Genomic DNA, 24,152 nt, shown 5'->3' on the forward strand with positions numbered 1-24,152 from the left:
AAATTACTTCACCTTGCCTGACTGCCCCAGCCAGACATGATCCCTGCCTTCTAAACTGTTGAGCTCTTTTCCTGTTATTTATCCATTTGTTCTGTGTTTTCTATAAGCAGTTACTGAGCCCTCCTCTAGGCTGCCCACCAGTCTAGTCTATAGGTTACCAGAGGAATGAGGTGCAGTCTTTGCCCACAGTTCACAAATCATTTCAGAGCAATGTGAGCACTGCTGTTGGTCACGTTGACCAAAGTACTGTCAACCCGTCTAACACATGTACCACATGGCCCTTTCTAATAGTTACCATGTGTGCACTTTTTCATTTTTAGAGATCGCAAGTCTTTTAAGGACAAAATTTTGTTTTTCTGTCTTCTACATGGTCTGAAGCAAGGTCCTCAATAACATATACTCACAAATATTATTTTAAATTAATTTGAGGGGCCTGGTATTGTGGCACAGCCAGTAAAAGCCCCAGCCTGCATCGCCAGCATCCCATATGGATGCCGGTTCGAGTCTCGGCTGCTCTACTTCCAATGGAGGATGGCCTAAGTCCCTGGGTCCCTACATTCATGTGGGGGACCCAGAAGAAGCTTCTGGCTCCCAATTTCAGATTGGCTCAGCTCCAGCCAGCCATTGCGACCATCTGGGGAGTGAACCAGTGGATAGAAGACTGACCTCTCTGTCTCTGTCTCTACCTCTCTCTCTAACTGTCTTTCAAATAAATAAATCTTAAAAAAAAAAAAAAGGAGCAAACAGGAGAAAAATTAAAAGTCAAGAATGCAAACACTTAAAAAAAATTAAATTGGAGGCCAGCATTTAACAGGCATAGCCAGTTAAATGGCCACCTACAACACTAGGATCCTATCTGGGCACCCATATAAGTCTCGGGTGCTCAACTTCCAGGCCAGCTCCCTGTTTATTCTCCTGGAAAAGCAGCAGATGATGGCCCAAGTGCTTGAGCCCCTGCCACCCTTGTGGGAGACCTGGATGAAGCTTCTGGTTCCTGGCTTTGGCCTGGCCTAGCCCTGGCTGGTGTGGTCATTTGGAGAATAAACCAGCAGATGGAAGAAATCCTTGTCACTCCTTCTCTTCCTGTAACTCTGCCTTTCAAATAAATCAATCAAGTGACTGACTGCAGTTGAAATGTCAAATATTTTATCTTTCAATCTGCTCTTTGGACAAGATACTGAATCTATTATTCACCCTTTTTTGAGATATATATTTTTCTCCTTTAGCCTATAAGTGTACTAAATACCAGTCAGAGATTTCCTAATGTTGAACCATTCTGAAAAATAGGAATAAACTCTCATAGCCTAGAAAAACAAACTTTTTTGCATTCTATAAGAATACCTTCTGCTGCTGAAATACAAAATCATGCCCCCCACAGTATCTGCTGGCCTTCCTTAATAAAGGAAACAGTTCTTATTCTTGCTCATGCCTTTGTCTATTCTACTAAGAATCAGATGAAATTGTATTTTTTTTAAATTAATATGCTTGTATTTAGGTTATTTTTAAAGATGTATTTATGAAGAAGAGAGAGAAAGAGTAAGGGTGAGTGCTCCCATCCACTGGTTCACTCCCCAAATGTCTGCACCAGCCAGCGATGGGTCATCCAGGCTCCAGGAGTCAGGAACACAATTCAAGTCTCCCATGTGAGTGGCAAGGACCAAGTTACCTGAACCATCACCCTTGGCCCTCAATGTCTGCATTGGCAGGAAGCCAGAACCAGGCACCAGAGCTGGGAATTAAACCCAGGCACTCTGATGTGGGATGTGGGAATCTTAACCACATAAACGTCAATTTCTTGAAAGAAAAAAAAAAACTCTGTAGGTTCCTTTCTTGCATTATTATGCACTGAGAATTCACTCTCTCACTTAGCTGGTTGGCTGCTTGGCTGTCTTGTTCACTGCTCTCCTATCATAACCCTGCCCTTACTTTACTGTTGCACATTTCCTTCCCTCTCCCAAATCACCTCAACTCATCATGAACAAGTGTCCCATTTTTTACATGGTTGAGCTATGTTCATCCTTTAAAGTTTAATTTCTTACCTTTGCCCTTTCTTGCTCTTTCCTACCTTTGACTTCAAAGCAGCCTATGTGAATTGACATTTCATTTACAGGATCTGAGTAATTTAGAAAGGATTTCCAGAAACTGTTCTATGCATGTTAGAGTCTAGCTTTTCAAGCATAAGCAAGTTTCACTGATCTTTTCAAGTTGTGACAAAGTCTGCACTAATGATGACAAAGCCAGACAAAAAGATAAAATAGAGACTAGATAATTCAGGGTTTACCAGTCCTTCCAAGTTTATATATGGGACTCTAATCAGTCCTCTTGAGCCCCCTCCTCTTTGATTAATTCCAAAACAAGCATTTCTCCACAAAGAATGATTTCTTCAGTGAGTATCCTTGGTCATGAACAATCTTAGTAGTATTTGTACTTAAGGTATTAAAAATGGTGCAAATAACTTCTCATTTCCCAGTTCAATACTTCAATAGAGTAAATACTGAGAAGCATGCATAGCATCTAAGAGCAAAAAGTGACAAGTCTCTTGTCATGTGTGCAGAACTTTTCTGTGGATTACTTCTGAGGCCCAAGGAGTTTAAAGAAATTGTATAAATTCTCATCAGTAATGTGTAATGCATTTAGAATTATAATCTCCTGACTTCAATTCTAGCACTCTTTCCCAAGTATCATAATGCTTCCCAATCCAATATCTAGGTTGGCTTGAATGATATCCTTGAAAAGTCATCCTTAGGGTGTTGCAAATCAAGAACTCTGAACTGTGGGGCTACTTTCTGGTGGACAGGCAGTAACTGAGGGAAGCAACAGGTGGGAGAGGAGGTTTTCATCCATGTGGATGGACACTAGACAGCCTTTTTTGGCAGTCCTGCCTACAGATCCCATTTTTTGTTTGGAGATTCTTCCACATGCTTCCCACTATAGAAGTGTCCAACGCCAATCACTTTCCAGCCTCTTCTAAAACCAGGACACTTCTAAAGAAGCCAGGACTGAGCAGACTCCACCACAGTATGGCAGACTCCAGCTCGGGAAGGTGGTGGTGCTGCCTACATGGTTTATGCCCAGCATCTCTGAATGTGGAGACTTTATGGTTCCAGTGCAGTGGCATGAGTTGTTTTTTCAGGTCTTCTGTGTATCTTTTTTTTTTTTTTTTTTTTTTTTTTACACTTTTTAGGTAGAGTTATAGACAGAGAGAAAGACAGAGACAGAGAGGTCTTCCTGCCACTCCCCAAATGGTGGCAATGGCCAGAACTGAGCCGATCCGAAGCCAGGAGTCAGGAGCCAGGAGCCAGGAGCTTCTTCAGGGTCTCTCATGTAGGTGCAGGGCTCAAGGACTTTGACCATCTGCTGCTTTCCCAGGCCATAGCAGAGAGCTGGATCAGAAGTGGAGCAGCCGGGACTCGAACCAGTGCCCATATGGGATTCTGCCACTGCAGGCGGCAGCTTTACCTTCTACAGCACAGCGTAGATATTTTTTTAAAGTTTTACTTACTTATTTATTTGAAAGACAGAATGACGGAGATCTTCCATCCACTGGTTCACTCCCCAAATGCCCATAGCAGCCAGGGTTGGCCTGGGTCATCAATGCCTGGTCCCTCACCTTTAAATCAGTTCTTGAAACACAAAAAAGAATTCCATCACCTAATGTTCAAGGCAAAACAGAGTTAAGGGCAACACTGTGGACTTAGGGCAGTGGGCCTGGAGGGGATAATTTTCAAGACAGTGTGATGTGTGAATCACAGACTACCCAATGAATGAAAGGAGTCTGCAGTAACAGAGGAGCATAATCCAAAGAACCTTTTCCTTTACGTTCTCCCAGAGAAATGTACGGATTCTCTGGTCTCTGTTCCTCCTGTGGCATTTTAAGTGGAACCACTTCATCCTTCCAAAACACTAGAGAGAATGGAAAAGCACAAAGCTGAGTGACAGTTTTACACCTGAGTGTCCCCAGCCTTTGTTCCCAGGCACCAGCACCCAGCCCCAGTGTTGCCTCACAGCCTTCTTGCTCAAGAGGCCTCATTTAGAGGGCAGTGGCCTGCTTGGTGCAACCTGGCTGCTGACTCTGCCAGAGCCTCTCTCTTGAGATGCATTTCAGTGCCAGATAAGAGGTGCAGATCCTTCACTGTGGTCCTGTCTCTGGGAGGGGGTACAGGGTACCCACAGCTGCAGCAGGAATGATGGGCCAAGCTCAAGGTTTTTCTGCAGTACCAGGAATTCGACAGGCAGCTCTACAGGAAAGCAGGGTGGGGGTGATGTCTTCCACCCAGTGTTTACTGAGGGAACACGCACACAGACAGGTATGTAACACTCCTGGGTCAGAGTGGAGAAGGTGACTGGACTTCCTGCTACTTCAGGTAGATTCAGAGTCCAAAATACACATTGTTTTGTGACTTTTGAGTTTCTGGTTTTAGCAACTGAGGCTGTTGTTGGGGTCAGAATAGACGACAAAGTGGAAATGCCCAACTAAGGGGGCTGGGAATGTGGGTTAGACTTCCAGAAGAGGTGGATTTAAGTTAAATCTTGCATAAGCTGGGCCGGCGCCGCGGCTCACTAGGCTAATCCTCCGCCTAGCGGCGCTGGCACACCGGGTTCTAGTCCCGGTCGGGCCACCGGATTCTGCCCCGGTTGCCCCTCTTCCAGGCCAGCTCTCTGCTGTGGCCAGGGAGTGCAGTGGAGGATGGCCCAAGTGCTTGGACCCTGCACCCCATGGGAGACCAGGATAAGTACCTGGCTCCTGCCATCGGATCGGCGTGGTGCGCTGGTTGCAGCGTGCCGGCCACGGCGGCCATTGGAGGGTGAATCAACGGCAAAAGGAAGACCTTTCTCTCTGTCTCTCTCTCTCACTGTCCACTCTGCCTGTCAAAAAAAAAAAAAAAAAAATCTTGCATAAGCTGAAGTTAGGAGAAGAGGTGGTAACAGGAGGAGGCAAGGTCAGAGAACCACAAATAGTTCCATAAAGCCAGAGGCATGTGAGGAGGAAGGCAGGATAGGGGTGCACAGACATGAGATTAAGGAGATTGCTCATTGGATAAATGCTTATTCACTATGTGATTATCTCCTGTGATCCATGTTGGATTGAGCCTAAGAAATAACATTGTATTTGACAGCTTCTATTTCGGCTGTGGAGTCTAAGGAGATAATCCTCCATAGGTTTCTGCATATCTGGAGGCAGAGGCACTGTACCTCCTTGGGAGACAGAGAGAGATTCTCCTGCAGGACCTATCTCTGGACAGTTCTGCTTGCTCTCTAGAATAAAAAAGATGAAACTCACCTTCACTGGGCAAAGATTGGTTTCTTAAGTTCAGGGTTCCTTGGCTGTGAGCAAACCTGTGTGTGCAGAGTTGACCTGGATGGCTCCCACTGCTGGGGGACTGAGGGAGGGATGCAGAGGAGTGAGTGGGGAATAAGGAGAACCAACTCGAGCATGAGCATGAGGCTTGTGCTACTGGTTGTGCTCTGCAAAGTCCTGTGCCCCTGAACCAGGTGTCTCCCGTCTTCTGTCAGTGCTCATGAAGTGGTAGAAGGCTCACCCTTCATAGTTCTGCACACCAGGTATTCGCCCTTTGGGAAGTGAACAATTAGTTTTAGTCTGGCTTTTGTTGTTGTTGTTGTTAATGTACCTTCTTCATTGATGAGTCTCATCCACACTGTGCCCTTGTGCAACCCTCACTGAGGGAGGGTTTCAGAGCAGCTGGTTTTCCCCCATTCCTGCCAATACTGAAATTCTTTGCTTTCCATGGATGCAGACAGCATCCAAAGAAAAGATGAATATTTTATTGATGTAAAGACAAATGCCAAGAAACGACTCCTTTTCATATGAAATAGGCTACTAACTACAAAAAGAAACACAAGCTGTGTTAAAATGTGACAGGAAGAGTTGAGATGATTCTAGCACTGATCACTTTGGGGATGGGCAATGAAATATTAAAAAGGGTGCCAGCACTGTGGCTTAGCGGGTAAAGCCACCACCTGCAGTGCCAGCGTCCCAAATGGGTACCTGTTCGAGTCCCGGCTGCTCCACTTCTGATCCAGCTCTCTGCTATGGCCTGGAAAAGCAGTAGAAGATGGTCCATGTCCTTCAGCCCCTGCACCCGCATGGGAGACCCAAAAGAAGCTCCTGGCTTCTGGCTTCAGATCGGCCCAGCTCCAGCCATTGCAGCCATTTGGGGAGTGAATTAGCGGATGGAAGACCTCTCTCTCTCTCTCTCTCTCTCTCTCTCTCTCTTTCTGCCTCTGCCTCTCTGTAACTCTTTCAATAAAAATAAACAAATCCATTTATCTATCTATCTATCTATCTATATATATAACAAAAAGGTCTACCTGTAGACACCTTGTGTTACTCTCTTAAATACGTTCTTATTCAAATAATCAAAATTGTAGCTCTTACAGAGTAAGTTCATGTGATTAAGCAAACGTTGACTTTGAGTAACTTTAGTCTTCAACCTGATGAGTGGGGTTGGTCAATATATTCCACTGATTTATAGAAACAAATATAACCCTGTATTTAAACATTTCATATTAGTAATGACAAGATCACTATAAAGTAGATTTTCAGGTCATTCATCTTTGAAAGTATCCTCATCAACTCAAATCTTCTCTTTAACATATCTAAGCCTAAATGATGGAATGGAATGAACAAAGGTGTAGTATGATGAATGTGACTTAATAAGGTATTTTTGATGATCTAGTGAGTAATTTTGTTTAGCTTATTTTATAATTAATATTTGTAAATAATTTAGACATTTTGGAGAAAGGCCAAAGAGAATGTATTTCTGTGTCTCTGGAAATGTAGTTTATCCAAATATGGCATGATCTGAAAAACAAAAAAGAAAAGGCATTTGTTGTATAATTTATATCATAGTTTTCAGAATAACCTGGTAGGGCTGAGAGGATGAACACTGTTTTACTAAAGTTCAGCAACACCAAATGACTACACATGAGACGAGGCAATGATGGAAGCCAAATTTGTATCTGAGTCTCCTGTTTTCAAGGCTATCTAAGTTAACACTGCCCCTCTTTTGGCCTCAACATCTCCAAGTAGAAGACTGAAGAGAAGAGAGAGCATGGAAATCTCTGGCTAAAAAGAAACTCCTTCCCTGTCTTCATATCACTGTTGATAGAAGCAAACAGGAGCCTCAAGAACTCCTAGTGCTCTTAGTAAAATTCCCCTCGAACTCATAGCCTTCTCCCCAGGTTGGACCACCACCAGGTTAGACCATTAAGACAAATCTCACTCTGTCTCTTATTGCTGCATATCCTGGCTGCCTGCAGAAGCCCAAGAGTTCCTTGTATCCAGGGACTAATCCCTTTACAGCTCGTGGGTGACAATGCGTCCTCCACTCAGCACTTCTATTCCCACCACCCTACTGCTCTGAGATTATTCATGGCACTGGCCCACTTAGCACTATCTAATGTATATATCTATTTTTTAAGACCTTTATCTTGTAATTCTTTTTTCTTAAAGATGTCTTTATTTATTTGAAAGGCAGTTACAGAGGCAGAGAGAGAAACACACACAAACACACACACACACACACACACACAGAGAGAGAGAGAGAGAGAGAGAGAGAGAGAGAATCCTCCATCCATTTGGTTCACTCTCCAAATGGCTGCAACAGCTAGAGCAGAGCTGAGCTTATCTGAAGCCAGGAGCCAGGAGCTTCTTACGAGTATCCCATATGGATACACTTGAACCACCTTCCACTGCTTTCCCAGGTCATGGCAGAGAGCTGGATTGAAAGTGGAGCAGCCAGGACTCAAACTGGCACCCATATGGGATGCCAGCACTGCAGGTGGTGGCTTTACCTGCTATGCCACAGTGCCAGGGCCCCCTGTATCTATTTTTTAAACTTATTGTCTGGCTTTACCCAGTAAAGTCTAAGCTTTTCAAGGAAGAGATTTTATTCATGACTATATTGACATGAATATAGAAAACAGCCTGACATAAGGTAGGCACTCATAAATATTTGCTGAATGAATGAACAGAGTAAAAGAATGTCTCATCCTCTCGCAAAGGGATCCAAAGGAAAACAATGTATGCTTTCTAATTTTTGCTAAATATTTCCAGCAAAATTTACCTTATCATTATCCTATTCTAGTTTTTTTTTTTTAAGATTTATTTATTTATTTGAAAGGCAGAGAGGTAGAGGCAGAGAGAGAGAGAGAGAGTGAGCAAGTGAGCTCTTCCATCCAGGAGTTCACTCCACAAGTGACCATAACGGCCAGAACTGGGCAGGTCCAAAGCCGGGAGTCAGGAGCTTCTTCCAGGTCTCCCACATGGGTGCAGGGGCCCACGGACTTGAGCCATCTTCTACTGCTTCCCCAGGCCATAGCAGAGAGCTGGATCAGAAGTGGAGCATCCATGACTCGAACATGGCACTCATATGGGATGTCAGCACTGCAGACAGCGATTTTACCTGCTACGCCACAGTGCTGGCCCCTCCTCCTCTAGTTCTAAAGATTACAGCAACCAATTACAATTGCACAGGACTCTAGGTTTGTGAGTCTATCCAAGGGCACTGGTCTCAAGAGAAGTGACATAAGATCCTCCATCACTTCCGGAGAAATTAATTCTGCCTTGATAATTATTCAGTCAGTCAACAAACATTTCCTGAGTGCCCAATTTGTGACACACGCTGAGGGACTAAGGATAAAGCAGTCAAAAAGCAGACATCATCTCTGTTTGCAAGGAGCTTAGCACTCATTAGGGAGTGATAACCACTAGGAGGAAAAAAAAGCTAGGGAAAAGTTTAGAGGGGAATGTGCTATTTAGATAGGGTGGGTTCTAATGGCTGACTTTGTACAATGATCTCAAAAGTACTCTCAGATCTATGGCCATGTTTTGAGATGAGGAAGATGGGTAAGGGTGGTGTGGGGTTGAGCGGTATGTGTTTATTGGGGAGGAACAGGAATTTTATTCTAGCAAGGGCAAATTTGAGATAAGCTAATCCAGTATACATGACTGGAACTTGGAAGGGTTCTAAGGTCAGAGCTGGAAATTGAGATACAGGAGTCATCAGAACGGAGATAGGCTAAGTCCTGTCTGAGTCCTGCCTAGGTTATCCCCTAGAGAAAAGAAAAGATGGCCCAAGATGAAGGTTTGGTGCTTTTCAAAATTCAGAGGAGGGGCCGGCACTGTGGCTCACTTGGCTAATCCTCCACCTGCAGCGCCAGCACCCCGGGTTCTAGTCCCAGTTGGGGCGCCGGGTACTAGTCCCAGTTGCTCCTCTTCCAGTCCAGCTCTCTGCTGTGGCCTGGGAGGGCAGTGAAGGATGGCCCAAGTGCTTGGGTCCCCGCATCTGGATGGGAGACTGGGTGGAAGCACCTGGCTTCAGATAGGTGCAGTGCCAGCCGTAGCGGCCATTAGGGAAGTGAACCAATGGAAGGAAGACCTTTGTCTCTGTCTCTCTCTCACTGTCTATTAAAAAAAAATTCAGAGGACAGAAAAATATTGCCTTACACAAAGAGAATGCCATTTTACAGTGAACAATGTTTCTCGTTTGATTCAATACTTATTTGTTGAGGGCCTACCAGACTAATAGATTCATTAAACTTTACAGCCAATATATGTCCCATCTCTTCATTTTACACAGGAGGATCCTCTCTTGGTACCTGCTAGCCTCCTGAAGCATACTCTCATCTGTGCTCAGCCTCATGCAGGAGGCCTCAAGTTCTGGTTTGTGATGAGGCTAATTCTCTTCAGGGGTGAGCTGGCCATCGGGCTGCTTTGAAGCCCATTCCTCCAATATAGATTTGTTTTTCAACAATAAAGCCAAAATGTTTTCTTCCATCTATTTCTCAGATTAGGAACAGAAGGGTATCATTGTTAACCTTCTGAAACCTTAACAGTATTAAAAAAAAAAAAAAAGAAGAAAGAAAGAAAGAAAAAAGAAAAAAGGAGGTACTCTAAAAGTGCTGGGTGTCTTTCTTTCTGACCATATTCTTTCTGCTTACAGAAATAAGATAATAACTCCCAAGTATCTCTTTTTCATCCTTCATAGGAATTAAAGTCAAAAGCAAAATGAGAAAAACCATGGAGAAGTTGTAATAAGCCTTGAAACACCTAGCACTGGGTCTACCTTCTCTTTAGAACAGTAGTTCTCAATCTTTTTGATTTCAGGATCCATTACACTCTTAAAAATTATTGAGGATTCCAACAAGTATTTGTTCATATGTGTTATATCACTCAGTATTTACCATATTAGAAATTAAAATTGAAAAAAATTAAAAACTCAAGATAAGTGCACATCCCAACATTGGAGTAATGATGCCAACACACATCTTAGTTCCTGGGAAACTCCGTCATTTTCTCACAACAGCAGGAGAGTGAAATTGGTAAACAATATCTCACTGTTGCTATGAAAATAGTATTGACCTCATGAACTTCAGAAAAAGACTTGACTACTTAAGGGTATTTATTATTTTTTTTAAAGATTTATTTTATTTGTTTAAAAGGTGGAGTGACAAAGAGAAGGAGAGAGAGAGAAAGAGATCTTTCATCCACTGGTTCACTCACCAAAAAGCTGCTACAGCCAGACATGGGCCAGGACAAAGCCAGGAGCCTGGAACTCCCTCTAGGTTTCCCACTTGGGTGCCAGGAGCCCAAGCAGTTGGGCCCTCTCCTGCTGCTTTCACAATGGCGCTTAACCCACTGTACCACAACACCAGCCTCTCCAGGCCACACCTTAAGTACCACTCATGTATGCCAATAAAGAAAGATCATGTATTTACACACCAATTGTGGTAACATTTAAATGAAGCTTATACTTAGTATCTTGTCATAATAAATCTGAGTTTCTGTTTAAGTCTGTTTACTTAAAGGTAGCAAAGTGAATATTAAAAGTTTGTTTCAATGTTATAAGAGTACTGGCTTACAAACTTGATACTACAAATGTTGGTTAAGGAAATAACATTTATTAGACTCTATATTGTAGAAAACTATGCATCTTCCTGAAAAGTTGTATACTATGTTTGTCCTAGAAGATAGTTTTTTCTCTCTACCATCCCACTTAGGATGGGATGGTAGAACAAATGAGAACAAACATACTAGTTGTGATTATGAGAACTTATGAGAACAAACATACTAGCTGTGATTTAACTCACCTAGTTCCAAATAATTCACCCAGATTATAAGATTACACAGTTTCTCCCAGAATTAGGAACACTAAGGTCATCTTCCTTGTTTAAAGAGTTATTTTTTGAATATCATAAGTAGGTTACTGTTACAGATTAATACACAATGGAGGGGGTGGGTGCTGTGGCAGCAGCAGGTTAAATCAACACTTGGGACACCTGTTTCCCATATGGGGATGTCGGTTTAAGGCCCCACGACTCCATTTCTGATCCAGCTTCCTGCTAATGTGCCCGAGAAGGCAGCAGATGACGGTACCTGGGTCCCTGTTGCCCATGCAGGAGACCCAGATGGATGTGTTGGGTCTTGACTTCAGCTTGGCCAGTCCAGTCTGTTGTTAAGCATTTGGGAGGTGAACCAGCAGATGAAAGATTTCTATCTCTCTGCCTCTCAAATAAAAGTGAAAATAAATAAATTGTTTTTAAAAGACAAAAAAAAAAAAAGATGACTTAATTTCTTAAACACACACACACTGCAATGGAGAATCTCAGCTTTCCACATTACAGTGCATCAACACCACCCCCAAAACACTGCTTCTACAATACTATAAGCAAGCACTAGGCACATGCAAAGTCAAAACCACATCAAAGAAGTGAAATCTCCAGTGTAGCTAATCTTCTGTTTCTGACACAAATTAATTATTTTTTGAGGTATTGAATTGGATTATATTGAATATAATAAAGTTACCTAGGACAATATTTGAGTTTCCACCCCCACGTTAACATAGTTTCTCTTTGAGAATGTAAGGTAGGAGGTCAGAAATTAGCTTATGTGTGTGTGACAAGGGCCTAAGGAATTGACATTTCAAAGTCAACCCCCAACCTTCCAGGTGCAGCCCAGTATCTGCACTTCAAAGTCCTACCTGGATCCTGATGACTTTCCAGGGGGTCCTGCACCTTCTACCTGGCCTGATAAACATCCTTCCTCTAAGGTGGGCACCTAGAGAGAAGCCCCCTTGGCCAATGCCAGCCAGGCTTCCCCTGTCTGACAACTTCAGGGGGAAAACTCAGAAAGAAATTTTTCCTATTTACACCCAACAAGTCCTTTGTTCTGGAGGAGAAGAAGGAGAGGGGGAGATAAAAGGCGGGAAGGCAAGATCCATTCCCTTAAAAACCCCAGCCTAAATGTGAACTGTGCACTCTCTCCCAGGTTCTGTCTGGAGAGCTGCCCATCCGTTCTTACGGATGTCCCTTCCCTAATAAACCTTGCTACTTTGCTTTCCACTTACTGTCTCATGTCTGAATTCTTTCTTGTGTGAGGACAAGGACCCTTTGCTTCTCTGGTAACAAGAACAGGATGGCTTTAAGGGCAGAGGCTCCTCCTAGGGCCAACTGGTTTGAATCTGAGAGATCCAAGCTGGCTGCCAATACGACCTCAAGCAGAGCCTAAACCTCTCTATAATCACATTTCCATGCTCAAAATCACTCCCACTTGAAATTGGAAAAGACCCCTAAAATTTACCCTGAAATGTGGCCCCTTAAAGTTCCCTAGAAATGCTATCCGGGGTGCCACATGCGCTACCGGAATTTGGGGTGCCTTATGATTTCAACACGGGCTTATTACCAAATCCCCGATATTAATAAGCCCGAGAGGGTTCTTGCCTAGTATTTAGAGAAGAATTCTAAATACCGGCACAGATAAACGAAGCAGCATGGTATGTTTTAAGCTTTTATTTAGTAAGAAAGGTGCATAAGAGAATGAAAGCTTTATTTAGGGGAGAGAGGTGAATAGGGGTTCATACCAAGCACCAGGAACCAGCCACATGGATGAGCATCTAGGCAAGGAAGCCTAGAGCACATGGCCCAAAGGCCATGCGCCCTGGAGGCGCAGGGCTACAGCAAGCCCTGTCCTGGCAAGAGGCCAGGGAAGAAGAGCAGGGGCCCAGGCACACTGTGCCCTAGGCTTTTAACCCACTCCAAAGGGGAGTGGTTAATTAACCTGATTGGCTGGTGGGCACCCCGGTGTGGCCAGGTAGGGGAAATGAGGCCACAGAGGGGCGTGGCAAAGGCATCAGGTAGGAGCATGAGGTCACACAGGGGCGTGGTCTTCCAGTTCACAAATCTGACCAATTTTAACCTGTATGCCTGCCTTTCACACTGACACCATGACAGTTAGCCAAGAAGACTACAAGAGTGCAAAAAGAAAGTGGCTCCCTGATCCTAAGAATTATGTAGCCCTTGTGCCAAAAATCCATGAATATTCCTCCTGCTTATTAGCATATCCCTCCTCCTGATTTCTGTTGCCCTGTATCTGTGATCCCTCAGTGCTCAGTAGACCTGGCCAATGTGGTTATTGGGAAATGAACTAGCGGGGGAGCATCCCTCTCTCTCTCTCTCTCTCTCTCTTCCGCCACCCCACCCCTTCTCTTTCTGTAACTCTGCCTTTTTTTTTTTTTTTAAGATTTTATTTATTTATTTGACAGGTAGAATTACAGAAAGTGAGAGTGAGAGAGAGAGAGAAAGGTCTTCCTTCCGTTGGTTCACTCCCCAAATGACCGCCCCAGAGCTGCGCTGATCTGAAGCCAAGAGCTTCTTCCCGGTCTCCCCTGTGAGTGCAGGGGCCCAAGGACTTGGGCCATCTTCTACTACTTTCCCAGGCCATAGCAGATTGCTGGATCAGAAGAGGAGCAGCCGGGATTAGAACTGGCGCCCACATGGGATTCCGGCGCTGCAGGCGGAGGATTAACCTACTGCGCCATGGCGCCGGCCCCAACTCTGCCTTTCAAACAAATAAATAAATCTTTAAAAATAAAGAAAATCAATCTCTGGCCTATAGTAGATCTTACACCAGCCAGCCTAGTTAGCTGACACAGATTGCCTTTCTTTCTTTTTTCTTTTTTTTTTTTTTAATTTTTTTTTGACAGGCAGAGTTAGACAGTGAGAGAGAGAGAGACAGAGAGAAAGGTCTTCCTTTTTCGGTTGGTTCACCCCCAAAGTGGCCGCTACCGCCAGTGTGTTGCGGCCGGTGCGCTTCGCGGAGCCAAAGCCAGGAGCCAGGTGCTTGCTCCTGGTCTCCCATGCAGGTGCAGGGCCCAAGGACCTGGGCCACCCTCCACTGCACTCCCGGGCCACAGCAGAGAGCTGGACTGGAAGAGGAGCAATCGCGACAGAATCTGGTGCCCCGACTGGGACTAGAACCTGGGGTGCCAGCGCCGCAGGTGGAGGATTAGCCTAGTGAGCCCCGGCACCGGCCCAGATTGCCTTTCAACTCCCCCAGGGCAATGAAGGAGGCTCTTTCAACTCCAGAAAGCCCTCCTAAGTTCACTTATAAACCCCTCCTTTGAGCAGGAATCCCACCCGAAGACCTTACTTTGGGGTGGGAAGTGCTTCTTCTGCTTGTGAACAAGGTGACTCAGGTTGATCCAGGAGCTCCTGCCGCTGTCAGGAGCAGCGTCTTTGATCTTCCCATCCATGAAGGACTTGTAGGCATTACTGAAATGCCTCTTCTGAACTCTCAGTAGGCTGACTTGATTGCTTCTTTCCACTAAGCAATTGGAGTCACGCTTTTGGTTTATTTCCTCCAAAAGAAGTTGTCTGTTTGCTCTAAGTTTTTCAATTATTTCATTAGTTCTGTTTATAGATACCATTATGCTGAATACCAATTGTCAAGTGTTTCTTGCTTTCCTGCCCCCCCCCCAAAAAAAAAAGGAAAAATACTATTACTATTGTTAGGTGGAAGTCAGATATGAGCTTCTGTGTAGGTGACAAAGGCCTAAGACATCTAGGTCCAGCATAAGCATCTCAGTCATCCTGATAACCTTCCAGGGGCAGTCCAGTATCTACATCCTGCCCTGCCCCTTCTACCTGATAACCTGCCAGATGGGGGTCCCCGCCCCTTCTGCCTGATAATCTTCCAGGTGCAGCCCAATATCTGCATTTCAAATATCCTGCTCAGGATCCTGATCCTCCAGGGGGTCCTGCTCATCCTTCCTCTAACCCACCTGCCAGCCAGGCTTCCTCCTATCTGATAACTTCAGGGAGAAAACTCAGAAAGGAATTTTTAGTATTTACACCCAAAAAGTCCTTTGTTCCAGGAGGAGAAGCTGTGGGAAGACAAAGACCCATCCCCTTAAAAGCCCCGGCTTAAATGTAAACAGGGCACTATCTCTCTGGTTCTGTCTGACGAGGTGCCCATCTGTTCTTACGGACGGACGGACGGACGTCCCTGCTCTAATAAACCTTGCTGTTTGCTTTCCAATTACTCTCTGTCTCACACCTGAGTTCTTTTTTGCGTAAAGACAAGGACCCTGCCATTCTCCAGTAACACTATTGGTTGCCTGCTTAGTTTAGAAGTCAGTAAGTGTGCCTCCCCATCCCATACTTCATCCCAATTTTTATTACTATTTCCTAAGTATGTTAGGTTTTTGTTTTATTTTTCTTCTTTTTTTCTTTTTGGTAAAGATTTATTTTTATTTATTTGAAAGGCAGAGTTACAGGGAGAGAGGTCTTCCATCTGCTGGTTCACTCCCCAAATGGCCACAAAGACCCGGGGCTGTACCAGGCCGAAGTTAAGGACCCAGAGCTTCTTCTGGATCTCCTACATGGGTGCAGGGACCCAAATCTGCTGCTTTCCCAGGCTATTAGCACAGACCTGGAATAGAAGTGGAGCTGCTGGGACTCAAACAGGTGCCCATATGGGATGCCAGCAGTGCAGGTGGCAGCTTAACCCACTATACCACAACTCCACAACTCCAGCTCCTAGTTAGTATTTTTCAGGGGGAAAAAAGGTAATAAAAAGAAGATAGTAAGACAGTATGTTTTGATTTTGAAGATACTCTGCATTGGTTTTTCCTTTTAGGAACATTCATTGTTTCTTCTGATTATGAAAACAGTATATATTCATTGTAGAAAATTAAGAAAATACAGAAAAGCATAAGGTTGAAAGTTTAAAATCATTCTTGATCCAAAGACAAACATCATTAACATCTTGGATGTTACTTTCCCAATAAGTATCCAAAGAGGTTTCATCATAAAAGATATAGAAAAAAGTCTTTAAATTGGTTGTATTAGAATGTAAATTTTAAAATGTTTTTGTAAGAGTCTGCTTGTTAGGGCTGTCAGGCAGGAAGTTAGAAATTAGCCTAAGTGTGTGTGTGAGAGGAGCCTAAGGAAACTGACAGCAGAAATCTGCATTTCAAAGTCCTGCCCAGACCCTGATAACTCCCCCCCCCCAGGTGGTCCCAGCCCTTCCTGCAAGGAAAGCTCCCAGGAGAACTCTCTCTCCTGCACAACCAAATGGGTTACCTGACCTGATAACAAGGGGCAATAAACCTTCACAGACATCCTAAGGGAAGCCCCTCTACTCTGCCCTGTGCCAACAACTCTGGGGAGGAATTTGCTAATTTTCACCCAACAAACCCTTCCACTAGGACTCTCCATCCTTTGTCCTGGAGGAGAGGGGGAGGTGTGCTCAGCACTCTGCCAGGTGTATTCTCTCCATTCAAACCTGTAAACTCTCCCCCACTGCGAGTGACTGGGCACTCTATCTTCCCTTCCATTCTGACAGGTGCCCTATCCCCAATAAAACCTTATCACTTTACTGTCTGTCTCACTCCTGAGTCCTTTCTATCATTAAGTAAATTTAAAACTCAGTTTAAAGTTCAGCAGCAGACAGATTCACCAGAAAAAAGAAGCAGGGAGGGGCCAACGCTGTGGCATTGCAAGTAAAGCTGCCTCCTGCAGTGCCGACATCCTGTTTGGGCGCTGGTTCAAGACCTCGCTGCTCTATCTCTGATCCAGTTCTCTGCTATGGCCTGGGAAAGCAGTGGAAGATGGCTCAAGTCTTTGGACCCCTACACCTGCGTGGGAGACCAGGAAGAAGCTCCTGGCTCCCAACTTCAAATTGGCACAGCTCCAGCCATTGTCGCCATTTAGGGAGTGAGCCAGCAGATGGAAGACTTTCTCTCTCTGCCTCTACCTCTCTGAAACTCTGCCTTTCAAATAAATAAATAAATATTAAAAAAAAAAAGTAGGGAACTGGAAGACAGATCAGAAGTAACTATCTGATTGCAGTTTAGAAAGACAAAGATATGGATGTAATTAAAAATTAAGGATGTGGAAGACACAGTGAGATGTCCCTGCACAGAATGGGACATCAAGGAAGACAAGAATGAGGCAGAGACAAGATTTGGAAAGATGACTGAGAGAAGGCCAGAACAGATGAAGAAAACCAGTTCACAGCCTTGAGAAGCTCCAAGAATACTCATCAGGACCTTTGCAAGTCTACACTTAGATCCCAGTAAGGTTATTAAAAATTAGAAACTATAAGAAAACCTTGGGGCCAGCATTATAGTATAAAGGGTAAGGCCACTGCCTGTGGCACTGGCATCCTAAATGGAATCTGGTTCCAGTCCCAGCTGTTCCATCTCTGATCCAGTTCCCTGCTAATGCACCTGGGAAAGCAGTGGAAGAAGGTCCAAGTCCTTGGACCCCTGTACCCACATGGGAGACCCGGAAGAATCTCCTGGTTCCTGGCTTCAGTCTGGTCATTGCAGCCATTTGGGGAGTAAACCATTGGATGGAAGCTCTGATTGTCTCTCTGTCTGTCTCTAACTCTGCCTTTCAAGTAAATAAATAAGAAAGAGAGAGAGAGAGAGAGAACCTTAAAGCCTATCATAGAATAAAGGAGGGGTAGTTGAACTGACAGCAGACTCTTCAACAAGCAAGATTAGGAGCCAGTAGGCAGAGAAATGATATTTTCAATATGCTTAAGAAGTTATACAGATGGTAAGCCAGCACATAAAAATATGTGCAGCACCCTCAATCACTGAGGAAATTTAAGTGGATACTATGATGACTACAAAGAAACAGTGTTTGAGGAAATATATTTGCTTACCTTGATTTGGACATTACACAATGTATATGTGCCTCAAAATACCACATGGTACCCCATAAATACATATAATGAGATACCACCAGTTGTTCTGAAATTTAAAAAAACTGACTGTTGTGGCCATTTGGAGAGTGAACCAGCAGATGAAAGATATCTCTCTCCATCTTTCCCTCTCTGTCACTTTGCCTTTCAAATATAAATAAATAAATCCTTTAAAATTATTTCATGAGACTTTTTTGTGTTATTACATGTATGCCACTAGTAATACAAATTTAATACTTGATGACAGTATAACAATTTATCATATGGATTTCCAATCATTTATCTCATTTTGGGTTGTTTCCACTGATTTATAAAGTAAGGCTTGAAACATATTGAAGTGACAAAAAGAACAGAAACATTCATTATTCAGGAAAGCCACCAGAGCCATCGACTTTCCATTTCTAAATAGAACACAAAAGGAGAGGAGGTAAACTCTGAAACTCTTACAAGTACTCACATGTGCAGACAACAGTAGTCCTGAACAGAAGGAAATGCTTTAGGGAAGACTGGGATTTTTGGAAAGATGCCCCAGCACTTCGTCATTATTGAGCAATAATGCTGTGAAATACACTGGCATACCCGCTGGGGGTTGGGCTCACCTGAGAACCCTGCTTCAACCTGAGGGTCTGGCTGGGCTGGGCTCTGCTCCTGGCTGAGGGTTAGGTGTACTCCCAAGATTTTAGGACTAGGAAAAACAAGAAAAGCCATTTTTCTCCAATCCAGTATCTCATGTAGAACCTAATCTCCCATTTTTATTTTGTTCCTATGAATTTTAACAGAGTAAAAGAAACTTTTGTTATTAAGGTAAATATGAGAAAGAAAACTGTGTTCCCCTTAATGGATGTTTGATTTTTTCCATCTGTGGCAAGTGCAGATTTCCCAGGGAGAGTTAGAGAGAAGGAGAAGGGCTGGTGCTGTGGTATAGCAGGTTAATCTTCCGCCTGTGGCGCTGGCATCCCATATGGGCATGTTCTAGTCCAGGTTGATCCTCTTCTGATCCAGCTCTCTGCTATGGCCTGGGAAAGCAGTAGAGGATGGCCCAAGCACTTGGGGGCCCTGCACCCACATGGGAGACCCAGAAGAAGCTCCTGGCTCCTGGCTTCTGATTGGCCCAGCTCTAGCTGTTGTGGCCATCTGGGGAGTGAACCAGCAGATGGAGGACCTCTCTGTTTCTCCCTCTGTCTGTCTGTAATTGTACCTTTCAAATAAATAAATAAAATTTTTAATTAAAATAATAGAAAGAAGGAGAGACAGAGAGAGTGAGAAATCTTCCATCCACCAGTGTACTTCCCAAATGGCCACAACAGCCCAATTGCCCCTATATTTAAAAGATACTGTATGGCCCACTTGAAAATGACTCTTTGGTATTGAAGTAACTAAAGGAAACAGTTCCTTAGGCAAGATGTCATTTGCAGAAGTAAAAAGGGAAGATCTAGCAAGTCTACATTAAAGGAACATAAAATATTTTATACAGTCAACACTAAAGAAATAGTTTGGTTTCTGTTAATCTAACTCTAATCATCAACTGAGAGTAACATGAATGAAATATAACTCATACATCTACAGTTAGTTCAAATATCTCTGTTATTAATTTCAACTTCCTTTTATTAGAGATACTAATTCATCAGAAATTAAACTTTTAAAATTCTATTTCCATTAACATTTTCACTTTATCTTTTCTGGAGAGTCCATAAATTTTAAAAAATGGAGACATTATTAAAGGAAAGGAAAAAGAAAACAAGAGAGTTATCTTTCATGTACATCTACGTTAATTTATATTTTGGTAAAAGACCATTTTATAGGTTTATTACAAATGTCCTAGTTGAAAGTTCACTGAACAGGGGTAGTATAGCGGGGCAGTAGGTTAAGCTGCCTCTCGGGACACCTGCATCCTATGAGGATGTCAGTTTGAGTCCTAGCTTCTCCAGGCCCCATCTAACTTCCTGCCAATGAGCCAGGGAGACACAGGATGATGGCTCAAGTACTGAGCCCCTTCTACCCATGTGGGAGACTCAAATGGAGTTCCTGGCTCCTGGCTCCTGGCTTTGGCCTGGCCCAGTCCTGGCTGTTGCTGGCTGGCATTTAAGGAGTGAAGGGAAGATCTCTCTCTCTTTCTCTCTCTCTCTCTCCCTTTCAAATAAACAAAATGAATAAATAATTTTTTTTAAAAGTTCACTGAATACGGCTGGCGTCGTGGCTCACTAGGCTAATCCTCTGCCTGCGGGCCTGCGGCGCCGGCACCCCAGGTTCTAGTCCCAGTTTGGGCACCAGGTTCTGTCCCCGGTTGCTCCTCTTCCAGTCCAGCTCTCTGCTGTGGCCCAGGAAGGTAGTGGAGGATGGCCCAAGTGACTGTGCAGGCTGCGCACCTATGAAATCAGTCCCTTGTGTGTCAGAGGACTAGGACAATTTCCACAGCCAATCCACCCAAGTTTTTTTATCTCTTAATGTGCATAATCCATGACTTTGAAAAGGGCTGTGGAAATAGGAAGTATGTATATAGCTACTCACTATTTATGATTTTGTATCTGCAAATCTGCCTATTTGCTAAGTCTTTTTTACCCCAAAATTATATCTGTGGCCTTTTCTCAGTCATTTGAGGACTTGCGCAGAGCAGTAGGAATTTGCTGAGGTCCAACAACGCTTGCCTTCCTGTTTCTGCCCCCATGCTGCAAACACATGGTCTTTTTGTGACTTAGTGTCATATTTTCTTCATTTTGTGTTTCTGTTATTGTTAATTTCATTGTTTCACATGGCCCTCAAGTGTAGTGCTGAAGAGCTTGCAAGCATTCAATAAGCTATGAGCTAGAGTGCTATTGGCTGAGAAGCCAACATTAGTGGAGTGTGAGTTCAATTTATCAATTGTTAGTGGATCAACACTGCATATTAAGTAAGCTGTCTTGGGGCCAGCACTGTGGCGTAGCGGGTAGACACCACCATATGGGTGCCAGTTCCAGTCCCAGCTGCTTGGCTTCCAAGCCAGCTCCCTGTTAATGCACTTGGGAAAGCACTGGAGAATGACCCAAATGCTTGGGCCCCTGTACCAATGTGGGAGATCCAGAAGAAGCTCCTGGCTCCTGGCTTCAGCCTGGCCCAGCCCTGTCCTTTGTGGCTATCTGGGGAATGAACCAGCAGATGAAAAATATCTCTCTCTCTCTCTCTCTCTCTCTCTGTCTCTCCCTTTCCCTGTAACTCTGACTTTCAAATAAATAAATAAATCTTTAAAAAAAATGAGTTAGCTGTCTCTAAACAGAAACATACATAAAATAAAGTTATATATTGATGGGTTGACAAAAGTGTTGTGACCTGAGGTTTACGGGAACCTAACTCTGTATTTCACTGGAGTAATGGTTCAGTATTTGGTAATTCAGTAATTGCAGCAATTTTACAGAATGTAACAACCACAATACCCAGAATTAAATGTTTATCTAGGGGCCAGCACTGTGGCATAGCAAGTTAAACAGCCACCTGCAGTGCTGGCTGTTTTACTGATCCAGCTCTCTGCTATGGCATGGGAAAGCAGCAGAGATTGGCCCAAGTGCTTGGGCCCCTGCACCCACATGGGAGACCTGGAAGAAGCTCCTGGCTCCTGCTTTGGATCAACCCAACTCTGCCCATTGCAGCCATTTGGGGAGTGAACCAGTGAATGAAACCTCTCTTTTCTCTATATCTCTCTATCTCTCTCCCTCCCTCCCTCCCTCCCTCCCTCCCTCTGTCTTTCCTTAACTCTACCTTTCAAATAAAGAAATAAATCTTTAAAAAATGTATATCTATAGAAAATACATTACTATTTCTACAGATATATTATAAATTACCTTAACGTACGTAACCCAAAGCCCATCTGGAATCCACTTGTGTGGATCAGGCTGCTTGGATATTACCTTGGTGATGGAATGTTCTGAGCTGTGCCATTTCTACTTTGTTCTAGCTATAGAATTCTGTTAAGAGTCAGAGACTATTTACTTACTGGTCATGTGTCTTGGACAAATTTCTCAACCCCTTTAATATCAGTTTCTTCATCTATAAAATGAGAATAAAGATACTTAGTTCTTTTTTTTTTTTTTTTTTTTTTTTGACAGGCAGAGTGGACAGTGAGAGAGAGAGAGACAGAGAGAAAGGTCTTCCTTTTGCCGTTGGTTCACCCTCCAATGGCCGCCACGGCTGGTGCGCTGTGGCCGGCACACTGCACTGATCCGAAGGCAGGAGCCAGGTGCTTCTCCTGGTCTCCCATAGGGTGCAGGGCCCAAGGACTTGGGCCATCCTCCACTGCACTCCCTGGCCACAGCAGAGAGCTGGCCTGGAAGAGGGGCAACCGGGACAGAATCCGGCGCCCGACCGGGACTAGAACCCGGTGTGCTGGCGCCAGTAGGTGGAGGATTAGCTTATTGAGCCGCGGCACTGGCTGATACTTAATTCATTTCATACACATTATATGTGTGTGTATATGGTAGGTAATAGGGAGGGAGTTAGAATTAAATGAGGAATGCATGTAAATAAAGCACCTTGCACCATGCTTGCCATCTCTTTATTACATAAACTGTTAATTGTTAAGCAAATGATGTGTGCCTGGTGATCTTGTGGGTACTGGGCACAAATGGGTACTTTTCCCCCATGGAAAAGAGTTCAATGTTGGTACTCCATAAATGGTAGCTATTCTTATTCATTTTATTAAAACTTTGCATTTTACATCATGGGTTATTCATTTATCTATTTTCTCAGGATAGGAGGTCTCCAGCTCTTTAAAAAAAAAAAAAAACTTCAGAAAGAAATTTTAGAAACACAAAAGTCATACTTTATTTCTTTACAAAAATCAGTCATGGCAAAGAAAGACTGGTACTGATGAAAGCAGTCTACAATGCCAGAGAAATATATTTCCCAAGGAACTGTATGAAGGTTCAACAAAAACCTCCTGGTCCACTCACTCAACTCTAATGAAACTGGGAGGCAGTAACCATGGGGACCAACGTAGGGCAGTTGGAAGGATAAGAGGGATAAGAGGGTATTGTTTTCATTGCTTTTGTTTATTCTTTTTTTTTTTTTTTTTTTTTTTTTTTTTGACAGGCAGAGTTAGACAGTGAGAGAGAGAGACAAAGAGAAAGGTCTTCCTTTTTCTGTTGGTTCACCTCCCAAGTGGCTGCTATGGCCGGCACGCTGTGCCGATCTGAAGCCAGGAGCCAGGTGCTTCCTCCTGGTCTCCCATGCGGGTGCAGGGCCCAAGCACCTGGGCCATCCTCCACTGCCTTCCCGGGCCACAGCAGAGAGCTGGCCTGGAAGAGGGGCAACCGGGACAGAATATGGCGCCCCAACCGGGACTAGTGTGTGCCAGCGCCACAGGCAGAGGATTAGCTTAGTGAGCTGCGGACTGGCCTATTCATTTGTTTTAAACAACTCTCCAATCATGCAGAAAATTCCTCAAAATACCTTATAAAACCCTGGCATGAAAGGTGCTACATCTAAATTCTCCTTTTTAGAAGATTTTTTATATCTATATGCTTAAACTTCCTTAGCTGTCAAATGGGGCTAATGTCAGTACAGAGGGGTTCTGGGCATTTTAAGTAGAAAACAGCTGGAAAGAAGTTTTCTTCTGAAATGGGTAATAGATGATCAATTCACAAAGTTATATGCACTGTGCCCAAGTGATTTTCCCAAGTGATGATCTGCCACATAAGAAACTCAATCTGGGCTGGCGCCTCGGCTCAATAGGCTAATGCTCCACCTTGCGGCGCCAGCACACCAGGTTCTAGTCCCGGTCGGGCGCTGGATTCTGTCCCGGTTGCCCCTCTTCCAGACCAGCTCTCTGCTGTGGCCAGGGAGTGCAGTGGAGGATGGCCCAAGTCCTTGGGCCCTGCACCCGCATGGGAGACCAGGAAAAGCACCTGGCTCCTGCCTTCGGATCAGCGCGGTGCGCCGGCCGCGGCGGCCATTGGAGGGTGAACCAACGGCAAAAGGAAGACCTTTCTCTCTGTCTCTCTCTCTCACTGTCCACTCTGCCTGTCAAGAAAAATTTAAAAAAAAAAAAATTAAAAAAAAAAAAAGAAACTCAATCTGGATCACCATTCCAAGCAAACATTTTTTCCATACTCAGGGATTTCCCTCCCAGCAGGGATTTTGGGTTGCATTCTGGAATGATTCCTATTCCTGT

The 24,152-nt window shown here is 44.0% G+C and overlaps 1 protein-coding gene across 3 annotated transcripts; it reads right to left on the reverse strand.

The window, feature by feature from the left end:
- Positions 1–6,681: 6,681 nt before the first annotated feature.
- On the reverse strand, positions 6,682–21,931 carry SPATA45 (spermatogenesis associated 45). Of its 3 annotated transcripts, XM_051821330.2 has the most exons (4): positions 21,826–21,931; positions 18,613–18,698; positions 14,450–14,763; positions 6,682–6,823 (listed from the first exon to the last, which is right to left on the reverse strand). In XM_051821330.2, the coding sequence occupies exons 3-4, from the start codon at positions 14,724–14,726 to the stop codon at positions 6,804–6,806; spliced, it is 297 nt and encodes a 98-aa protein (XP_051677290.1). In that variant the 5' UTR covers positions 14,727–14,763; positions 18,613–18,698; positions 21,826–21,931; the 3' UTR covers positions 6,682–6,803. The 3 variants fall into 3 exon arrangements, with proteins under 3 accessions (XP_051677290.1, XP_069911387.1, XP_069911388.1); XM_070055286.1 differs by lacking the exon at positions 18,613–18,698 and having other exon boundaries at positions 21,826–21,923; XM_070055287.1 differs by lacking the exons at positions 18,613–18,698; positions 21,826–21,931 and adding an exon at positions 18,471–18,606.
- Positions 21,932–24,152: the final 2,221 nt, after the last annotated feature.

This window comes from Oryctolagus cuniculus, chromosome 13 (genome assembly GCF_964237555.1).
Source record: "Oryctolagus cuniculus chromosome 13, mOryCun1.1, whole genome shotgun sequence".
NCBI lineage: Eukaryota > Metazoa > Chordata > Mammalia > Lagomorpha > Leporidae > Oryctolagus > Oryctolagus cuniculus.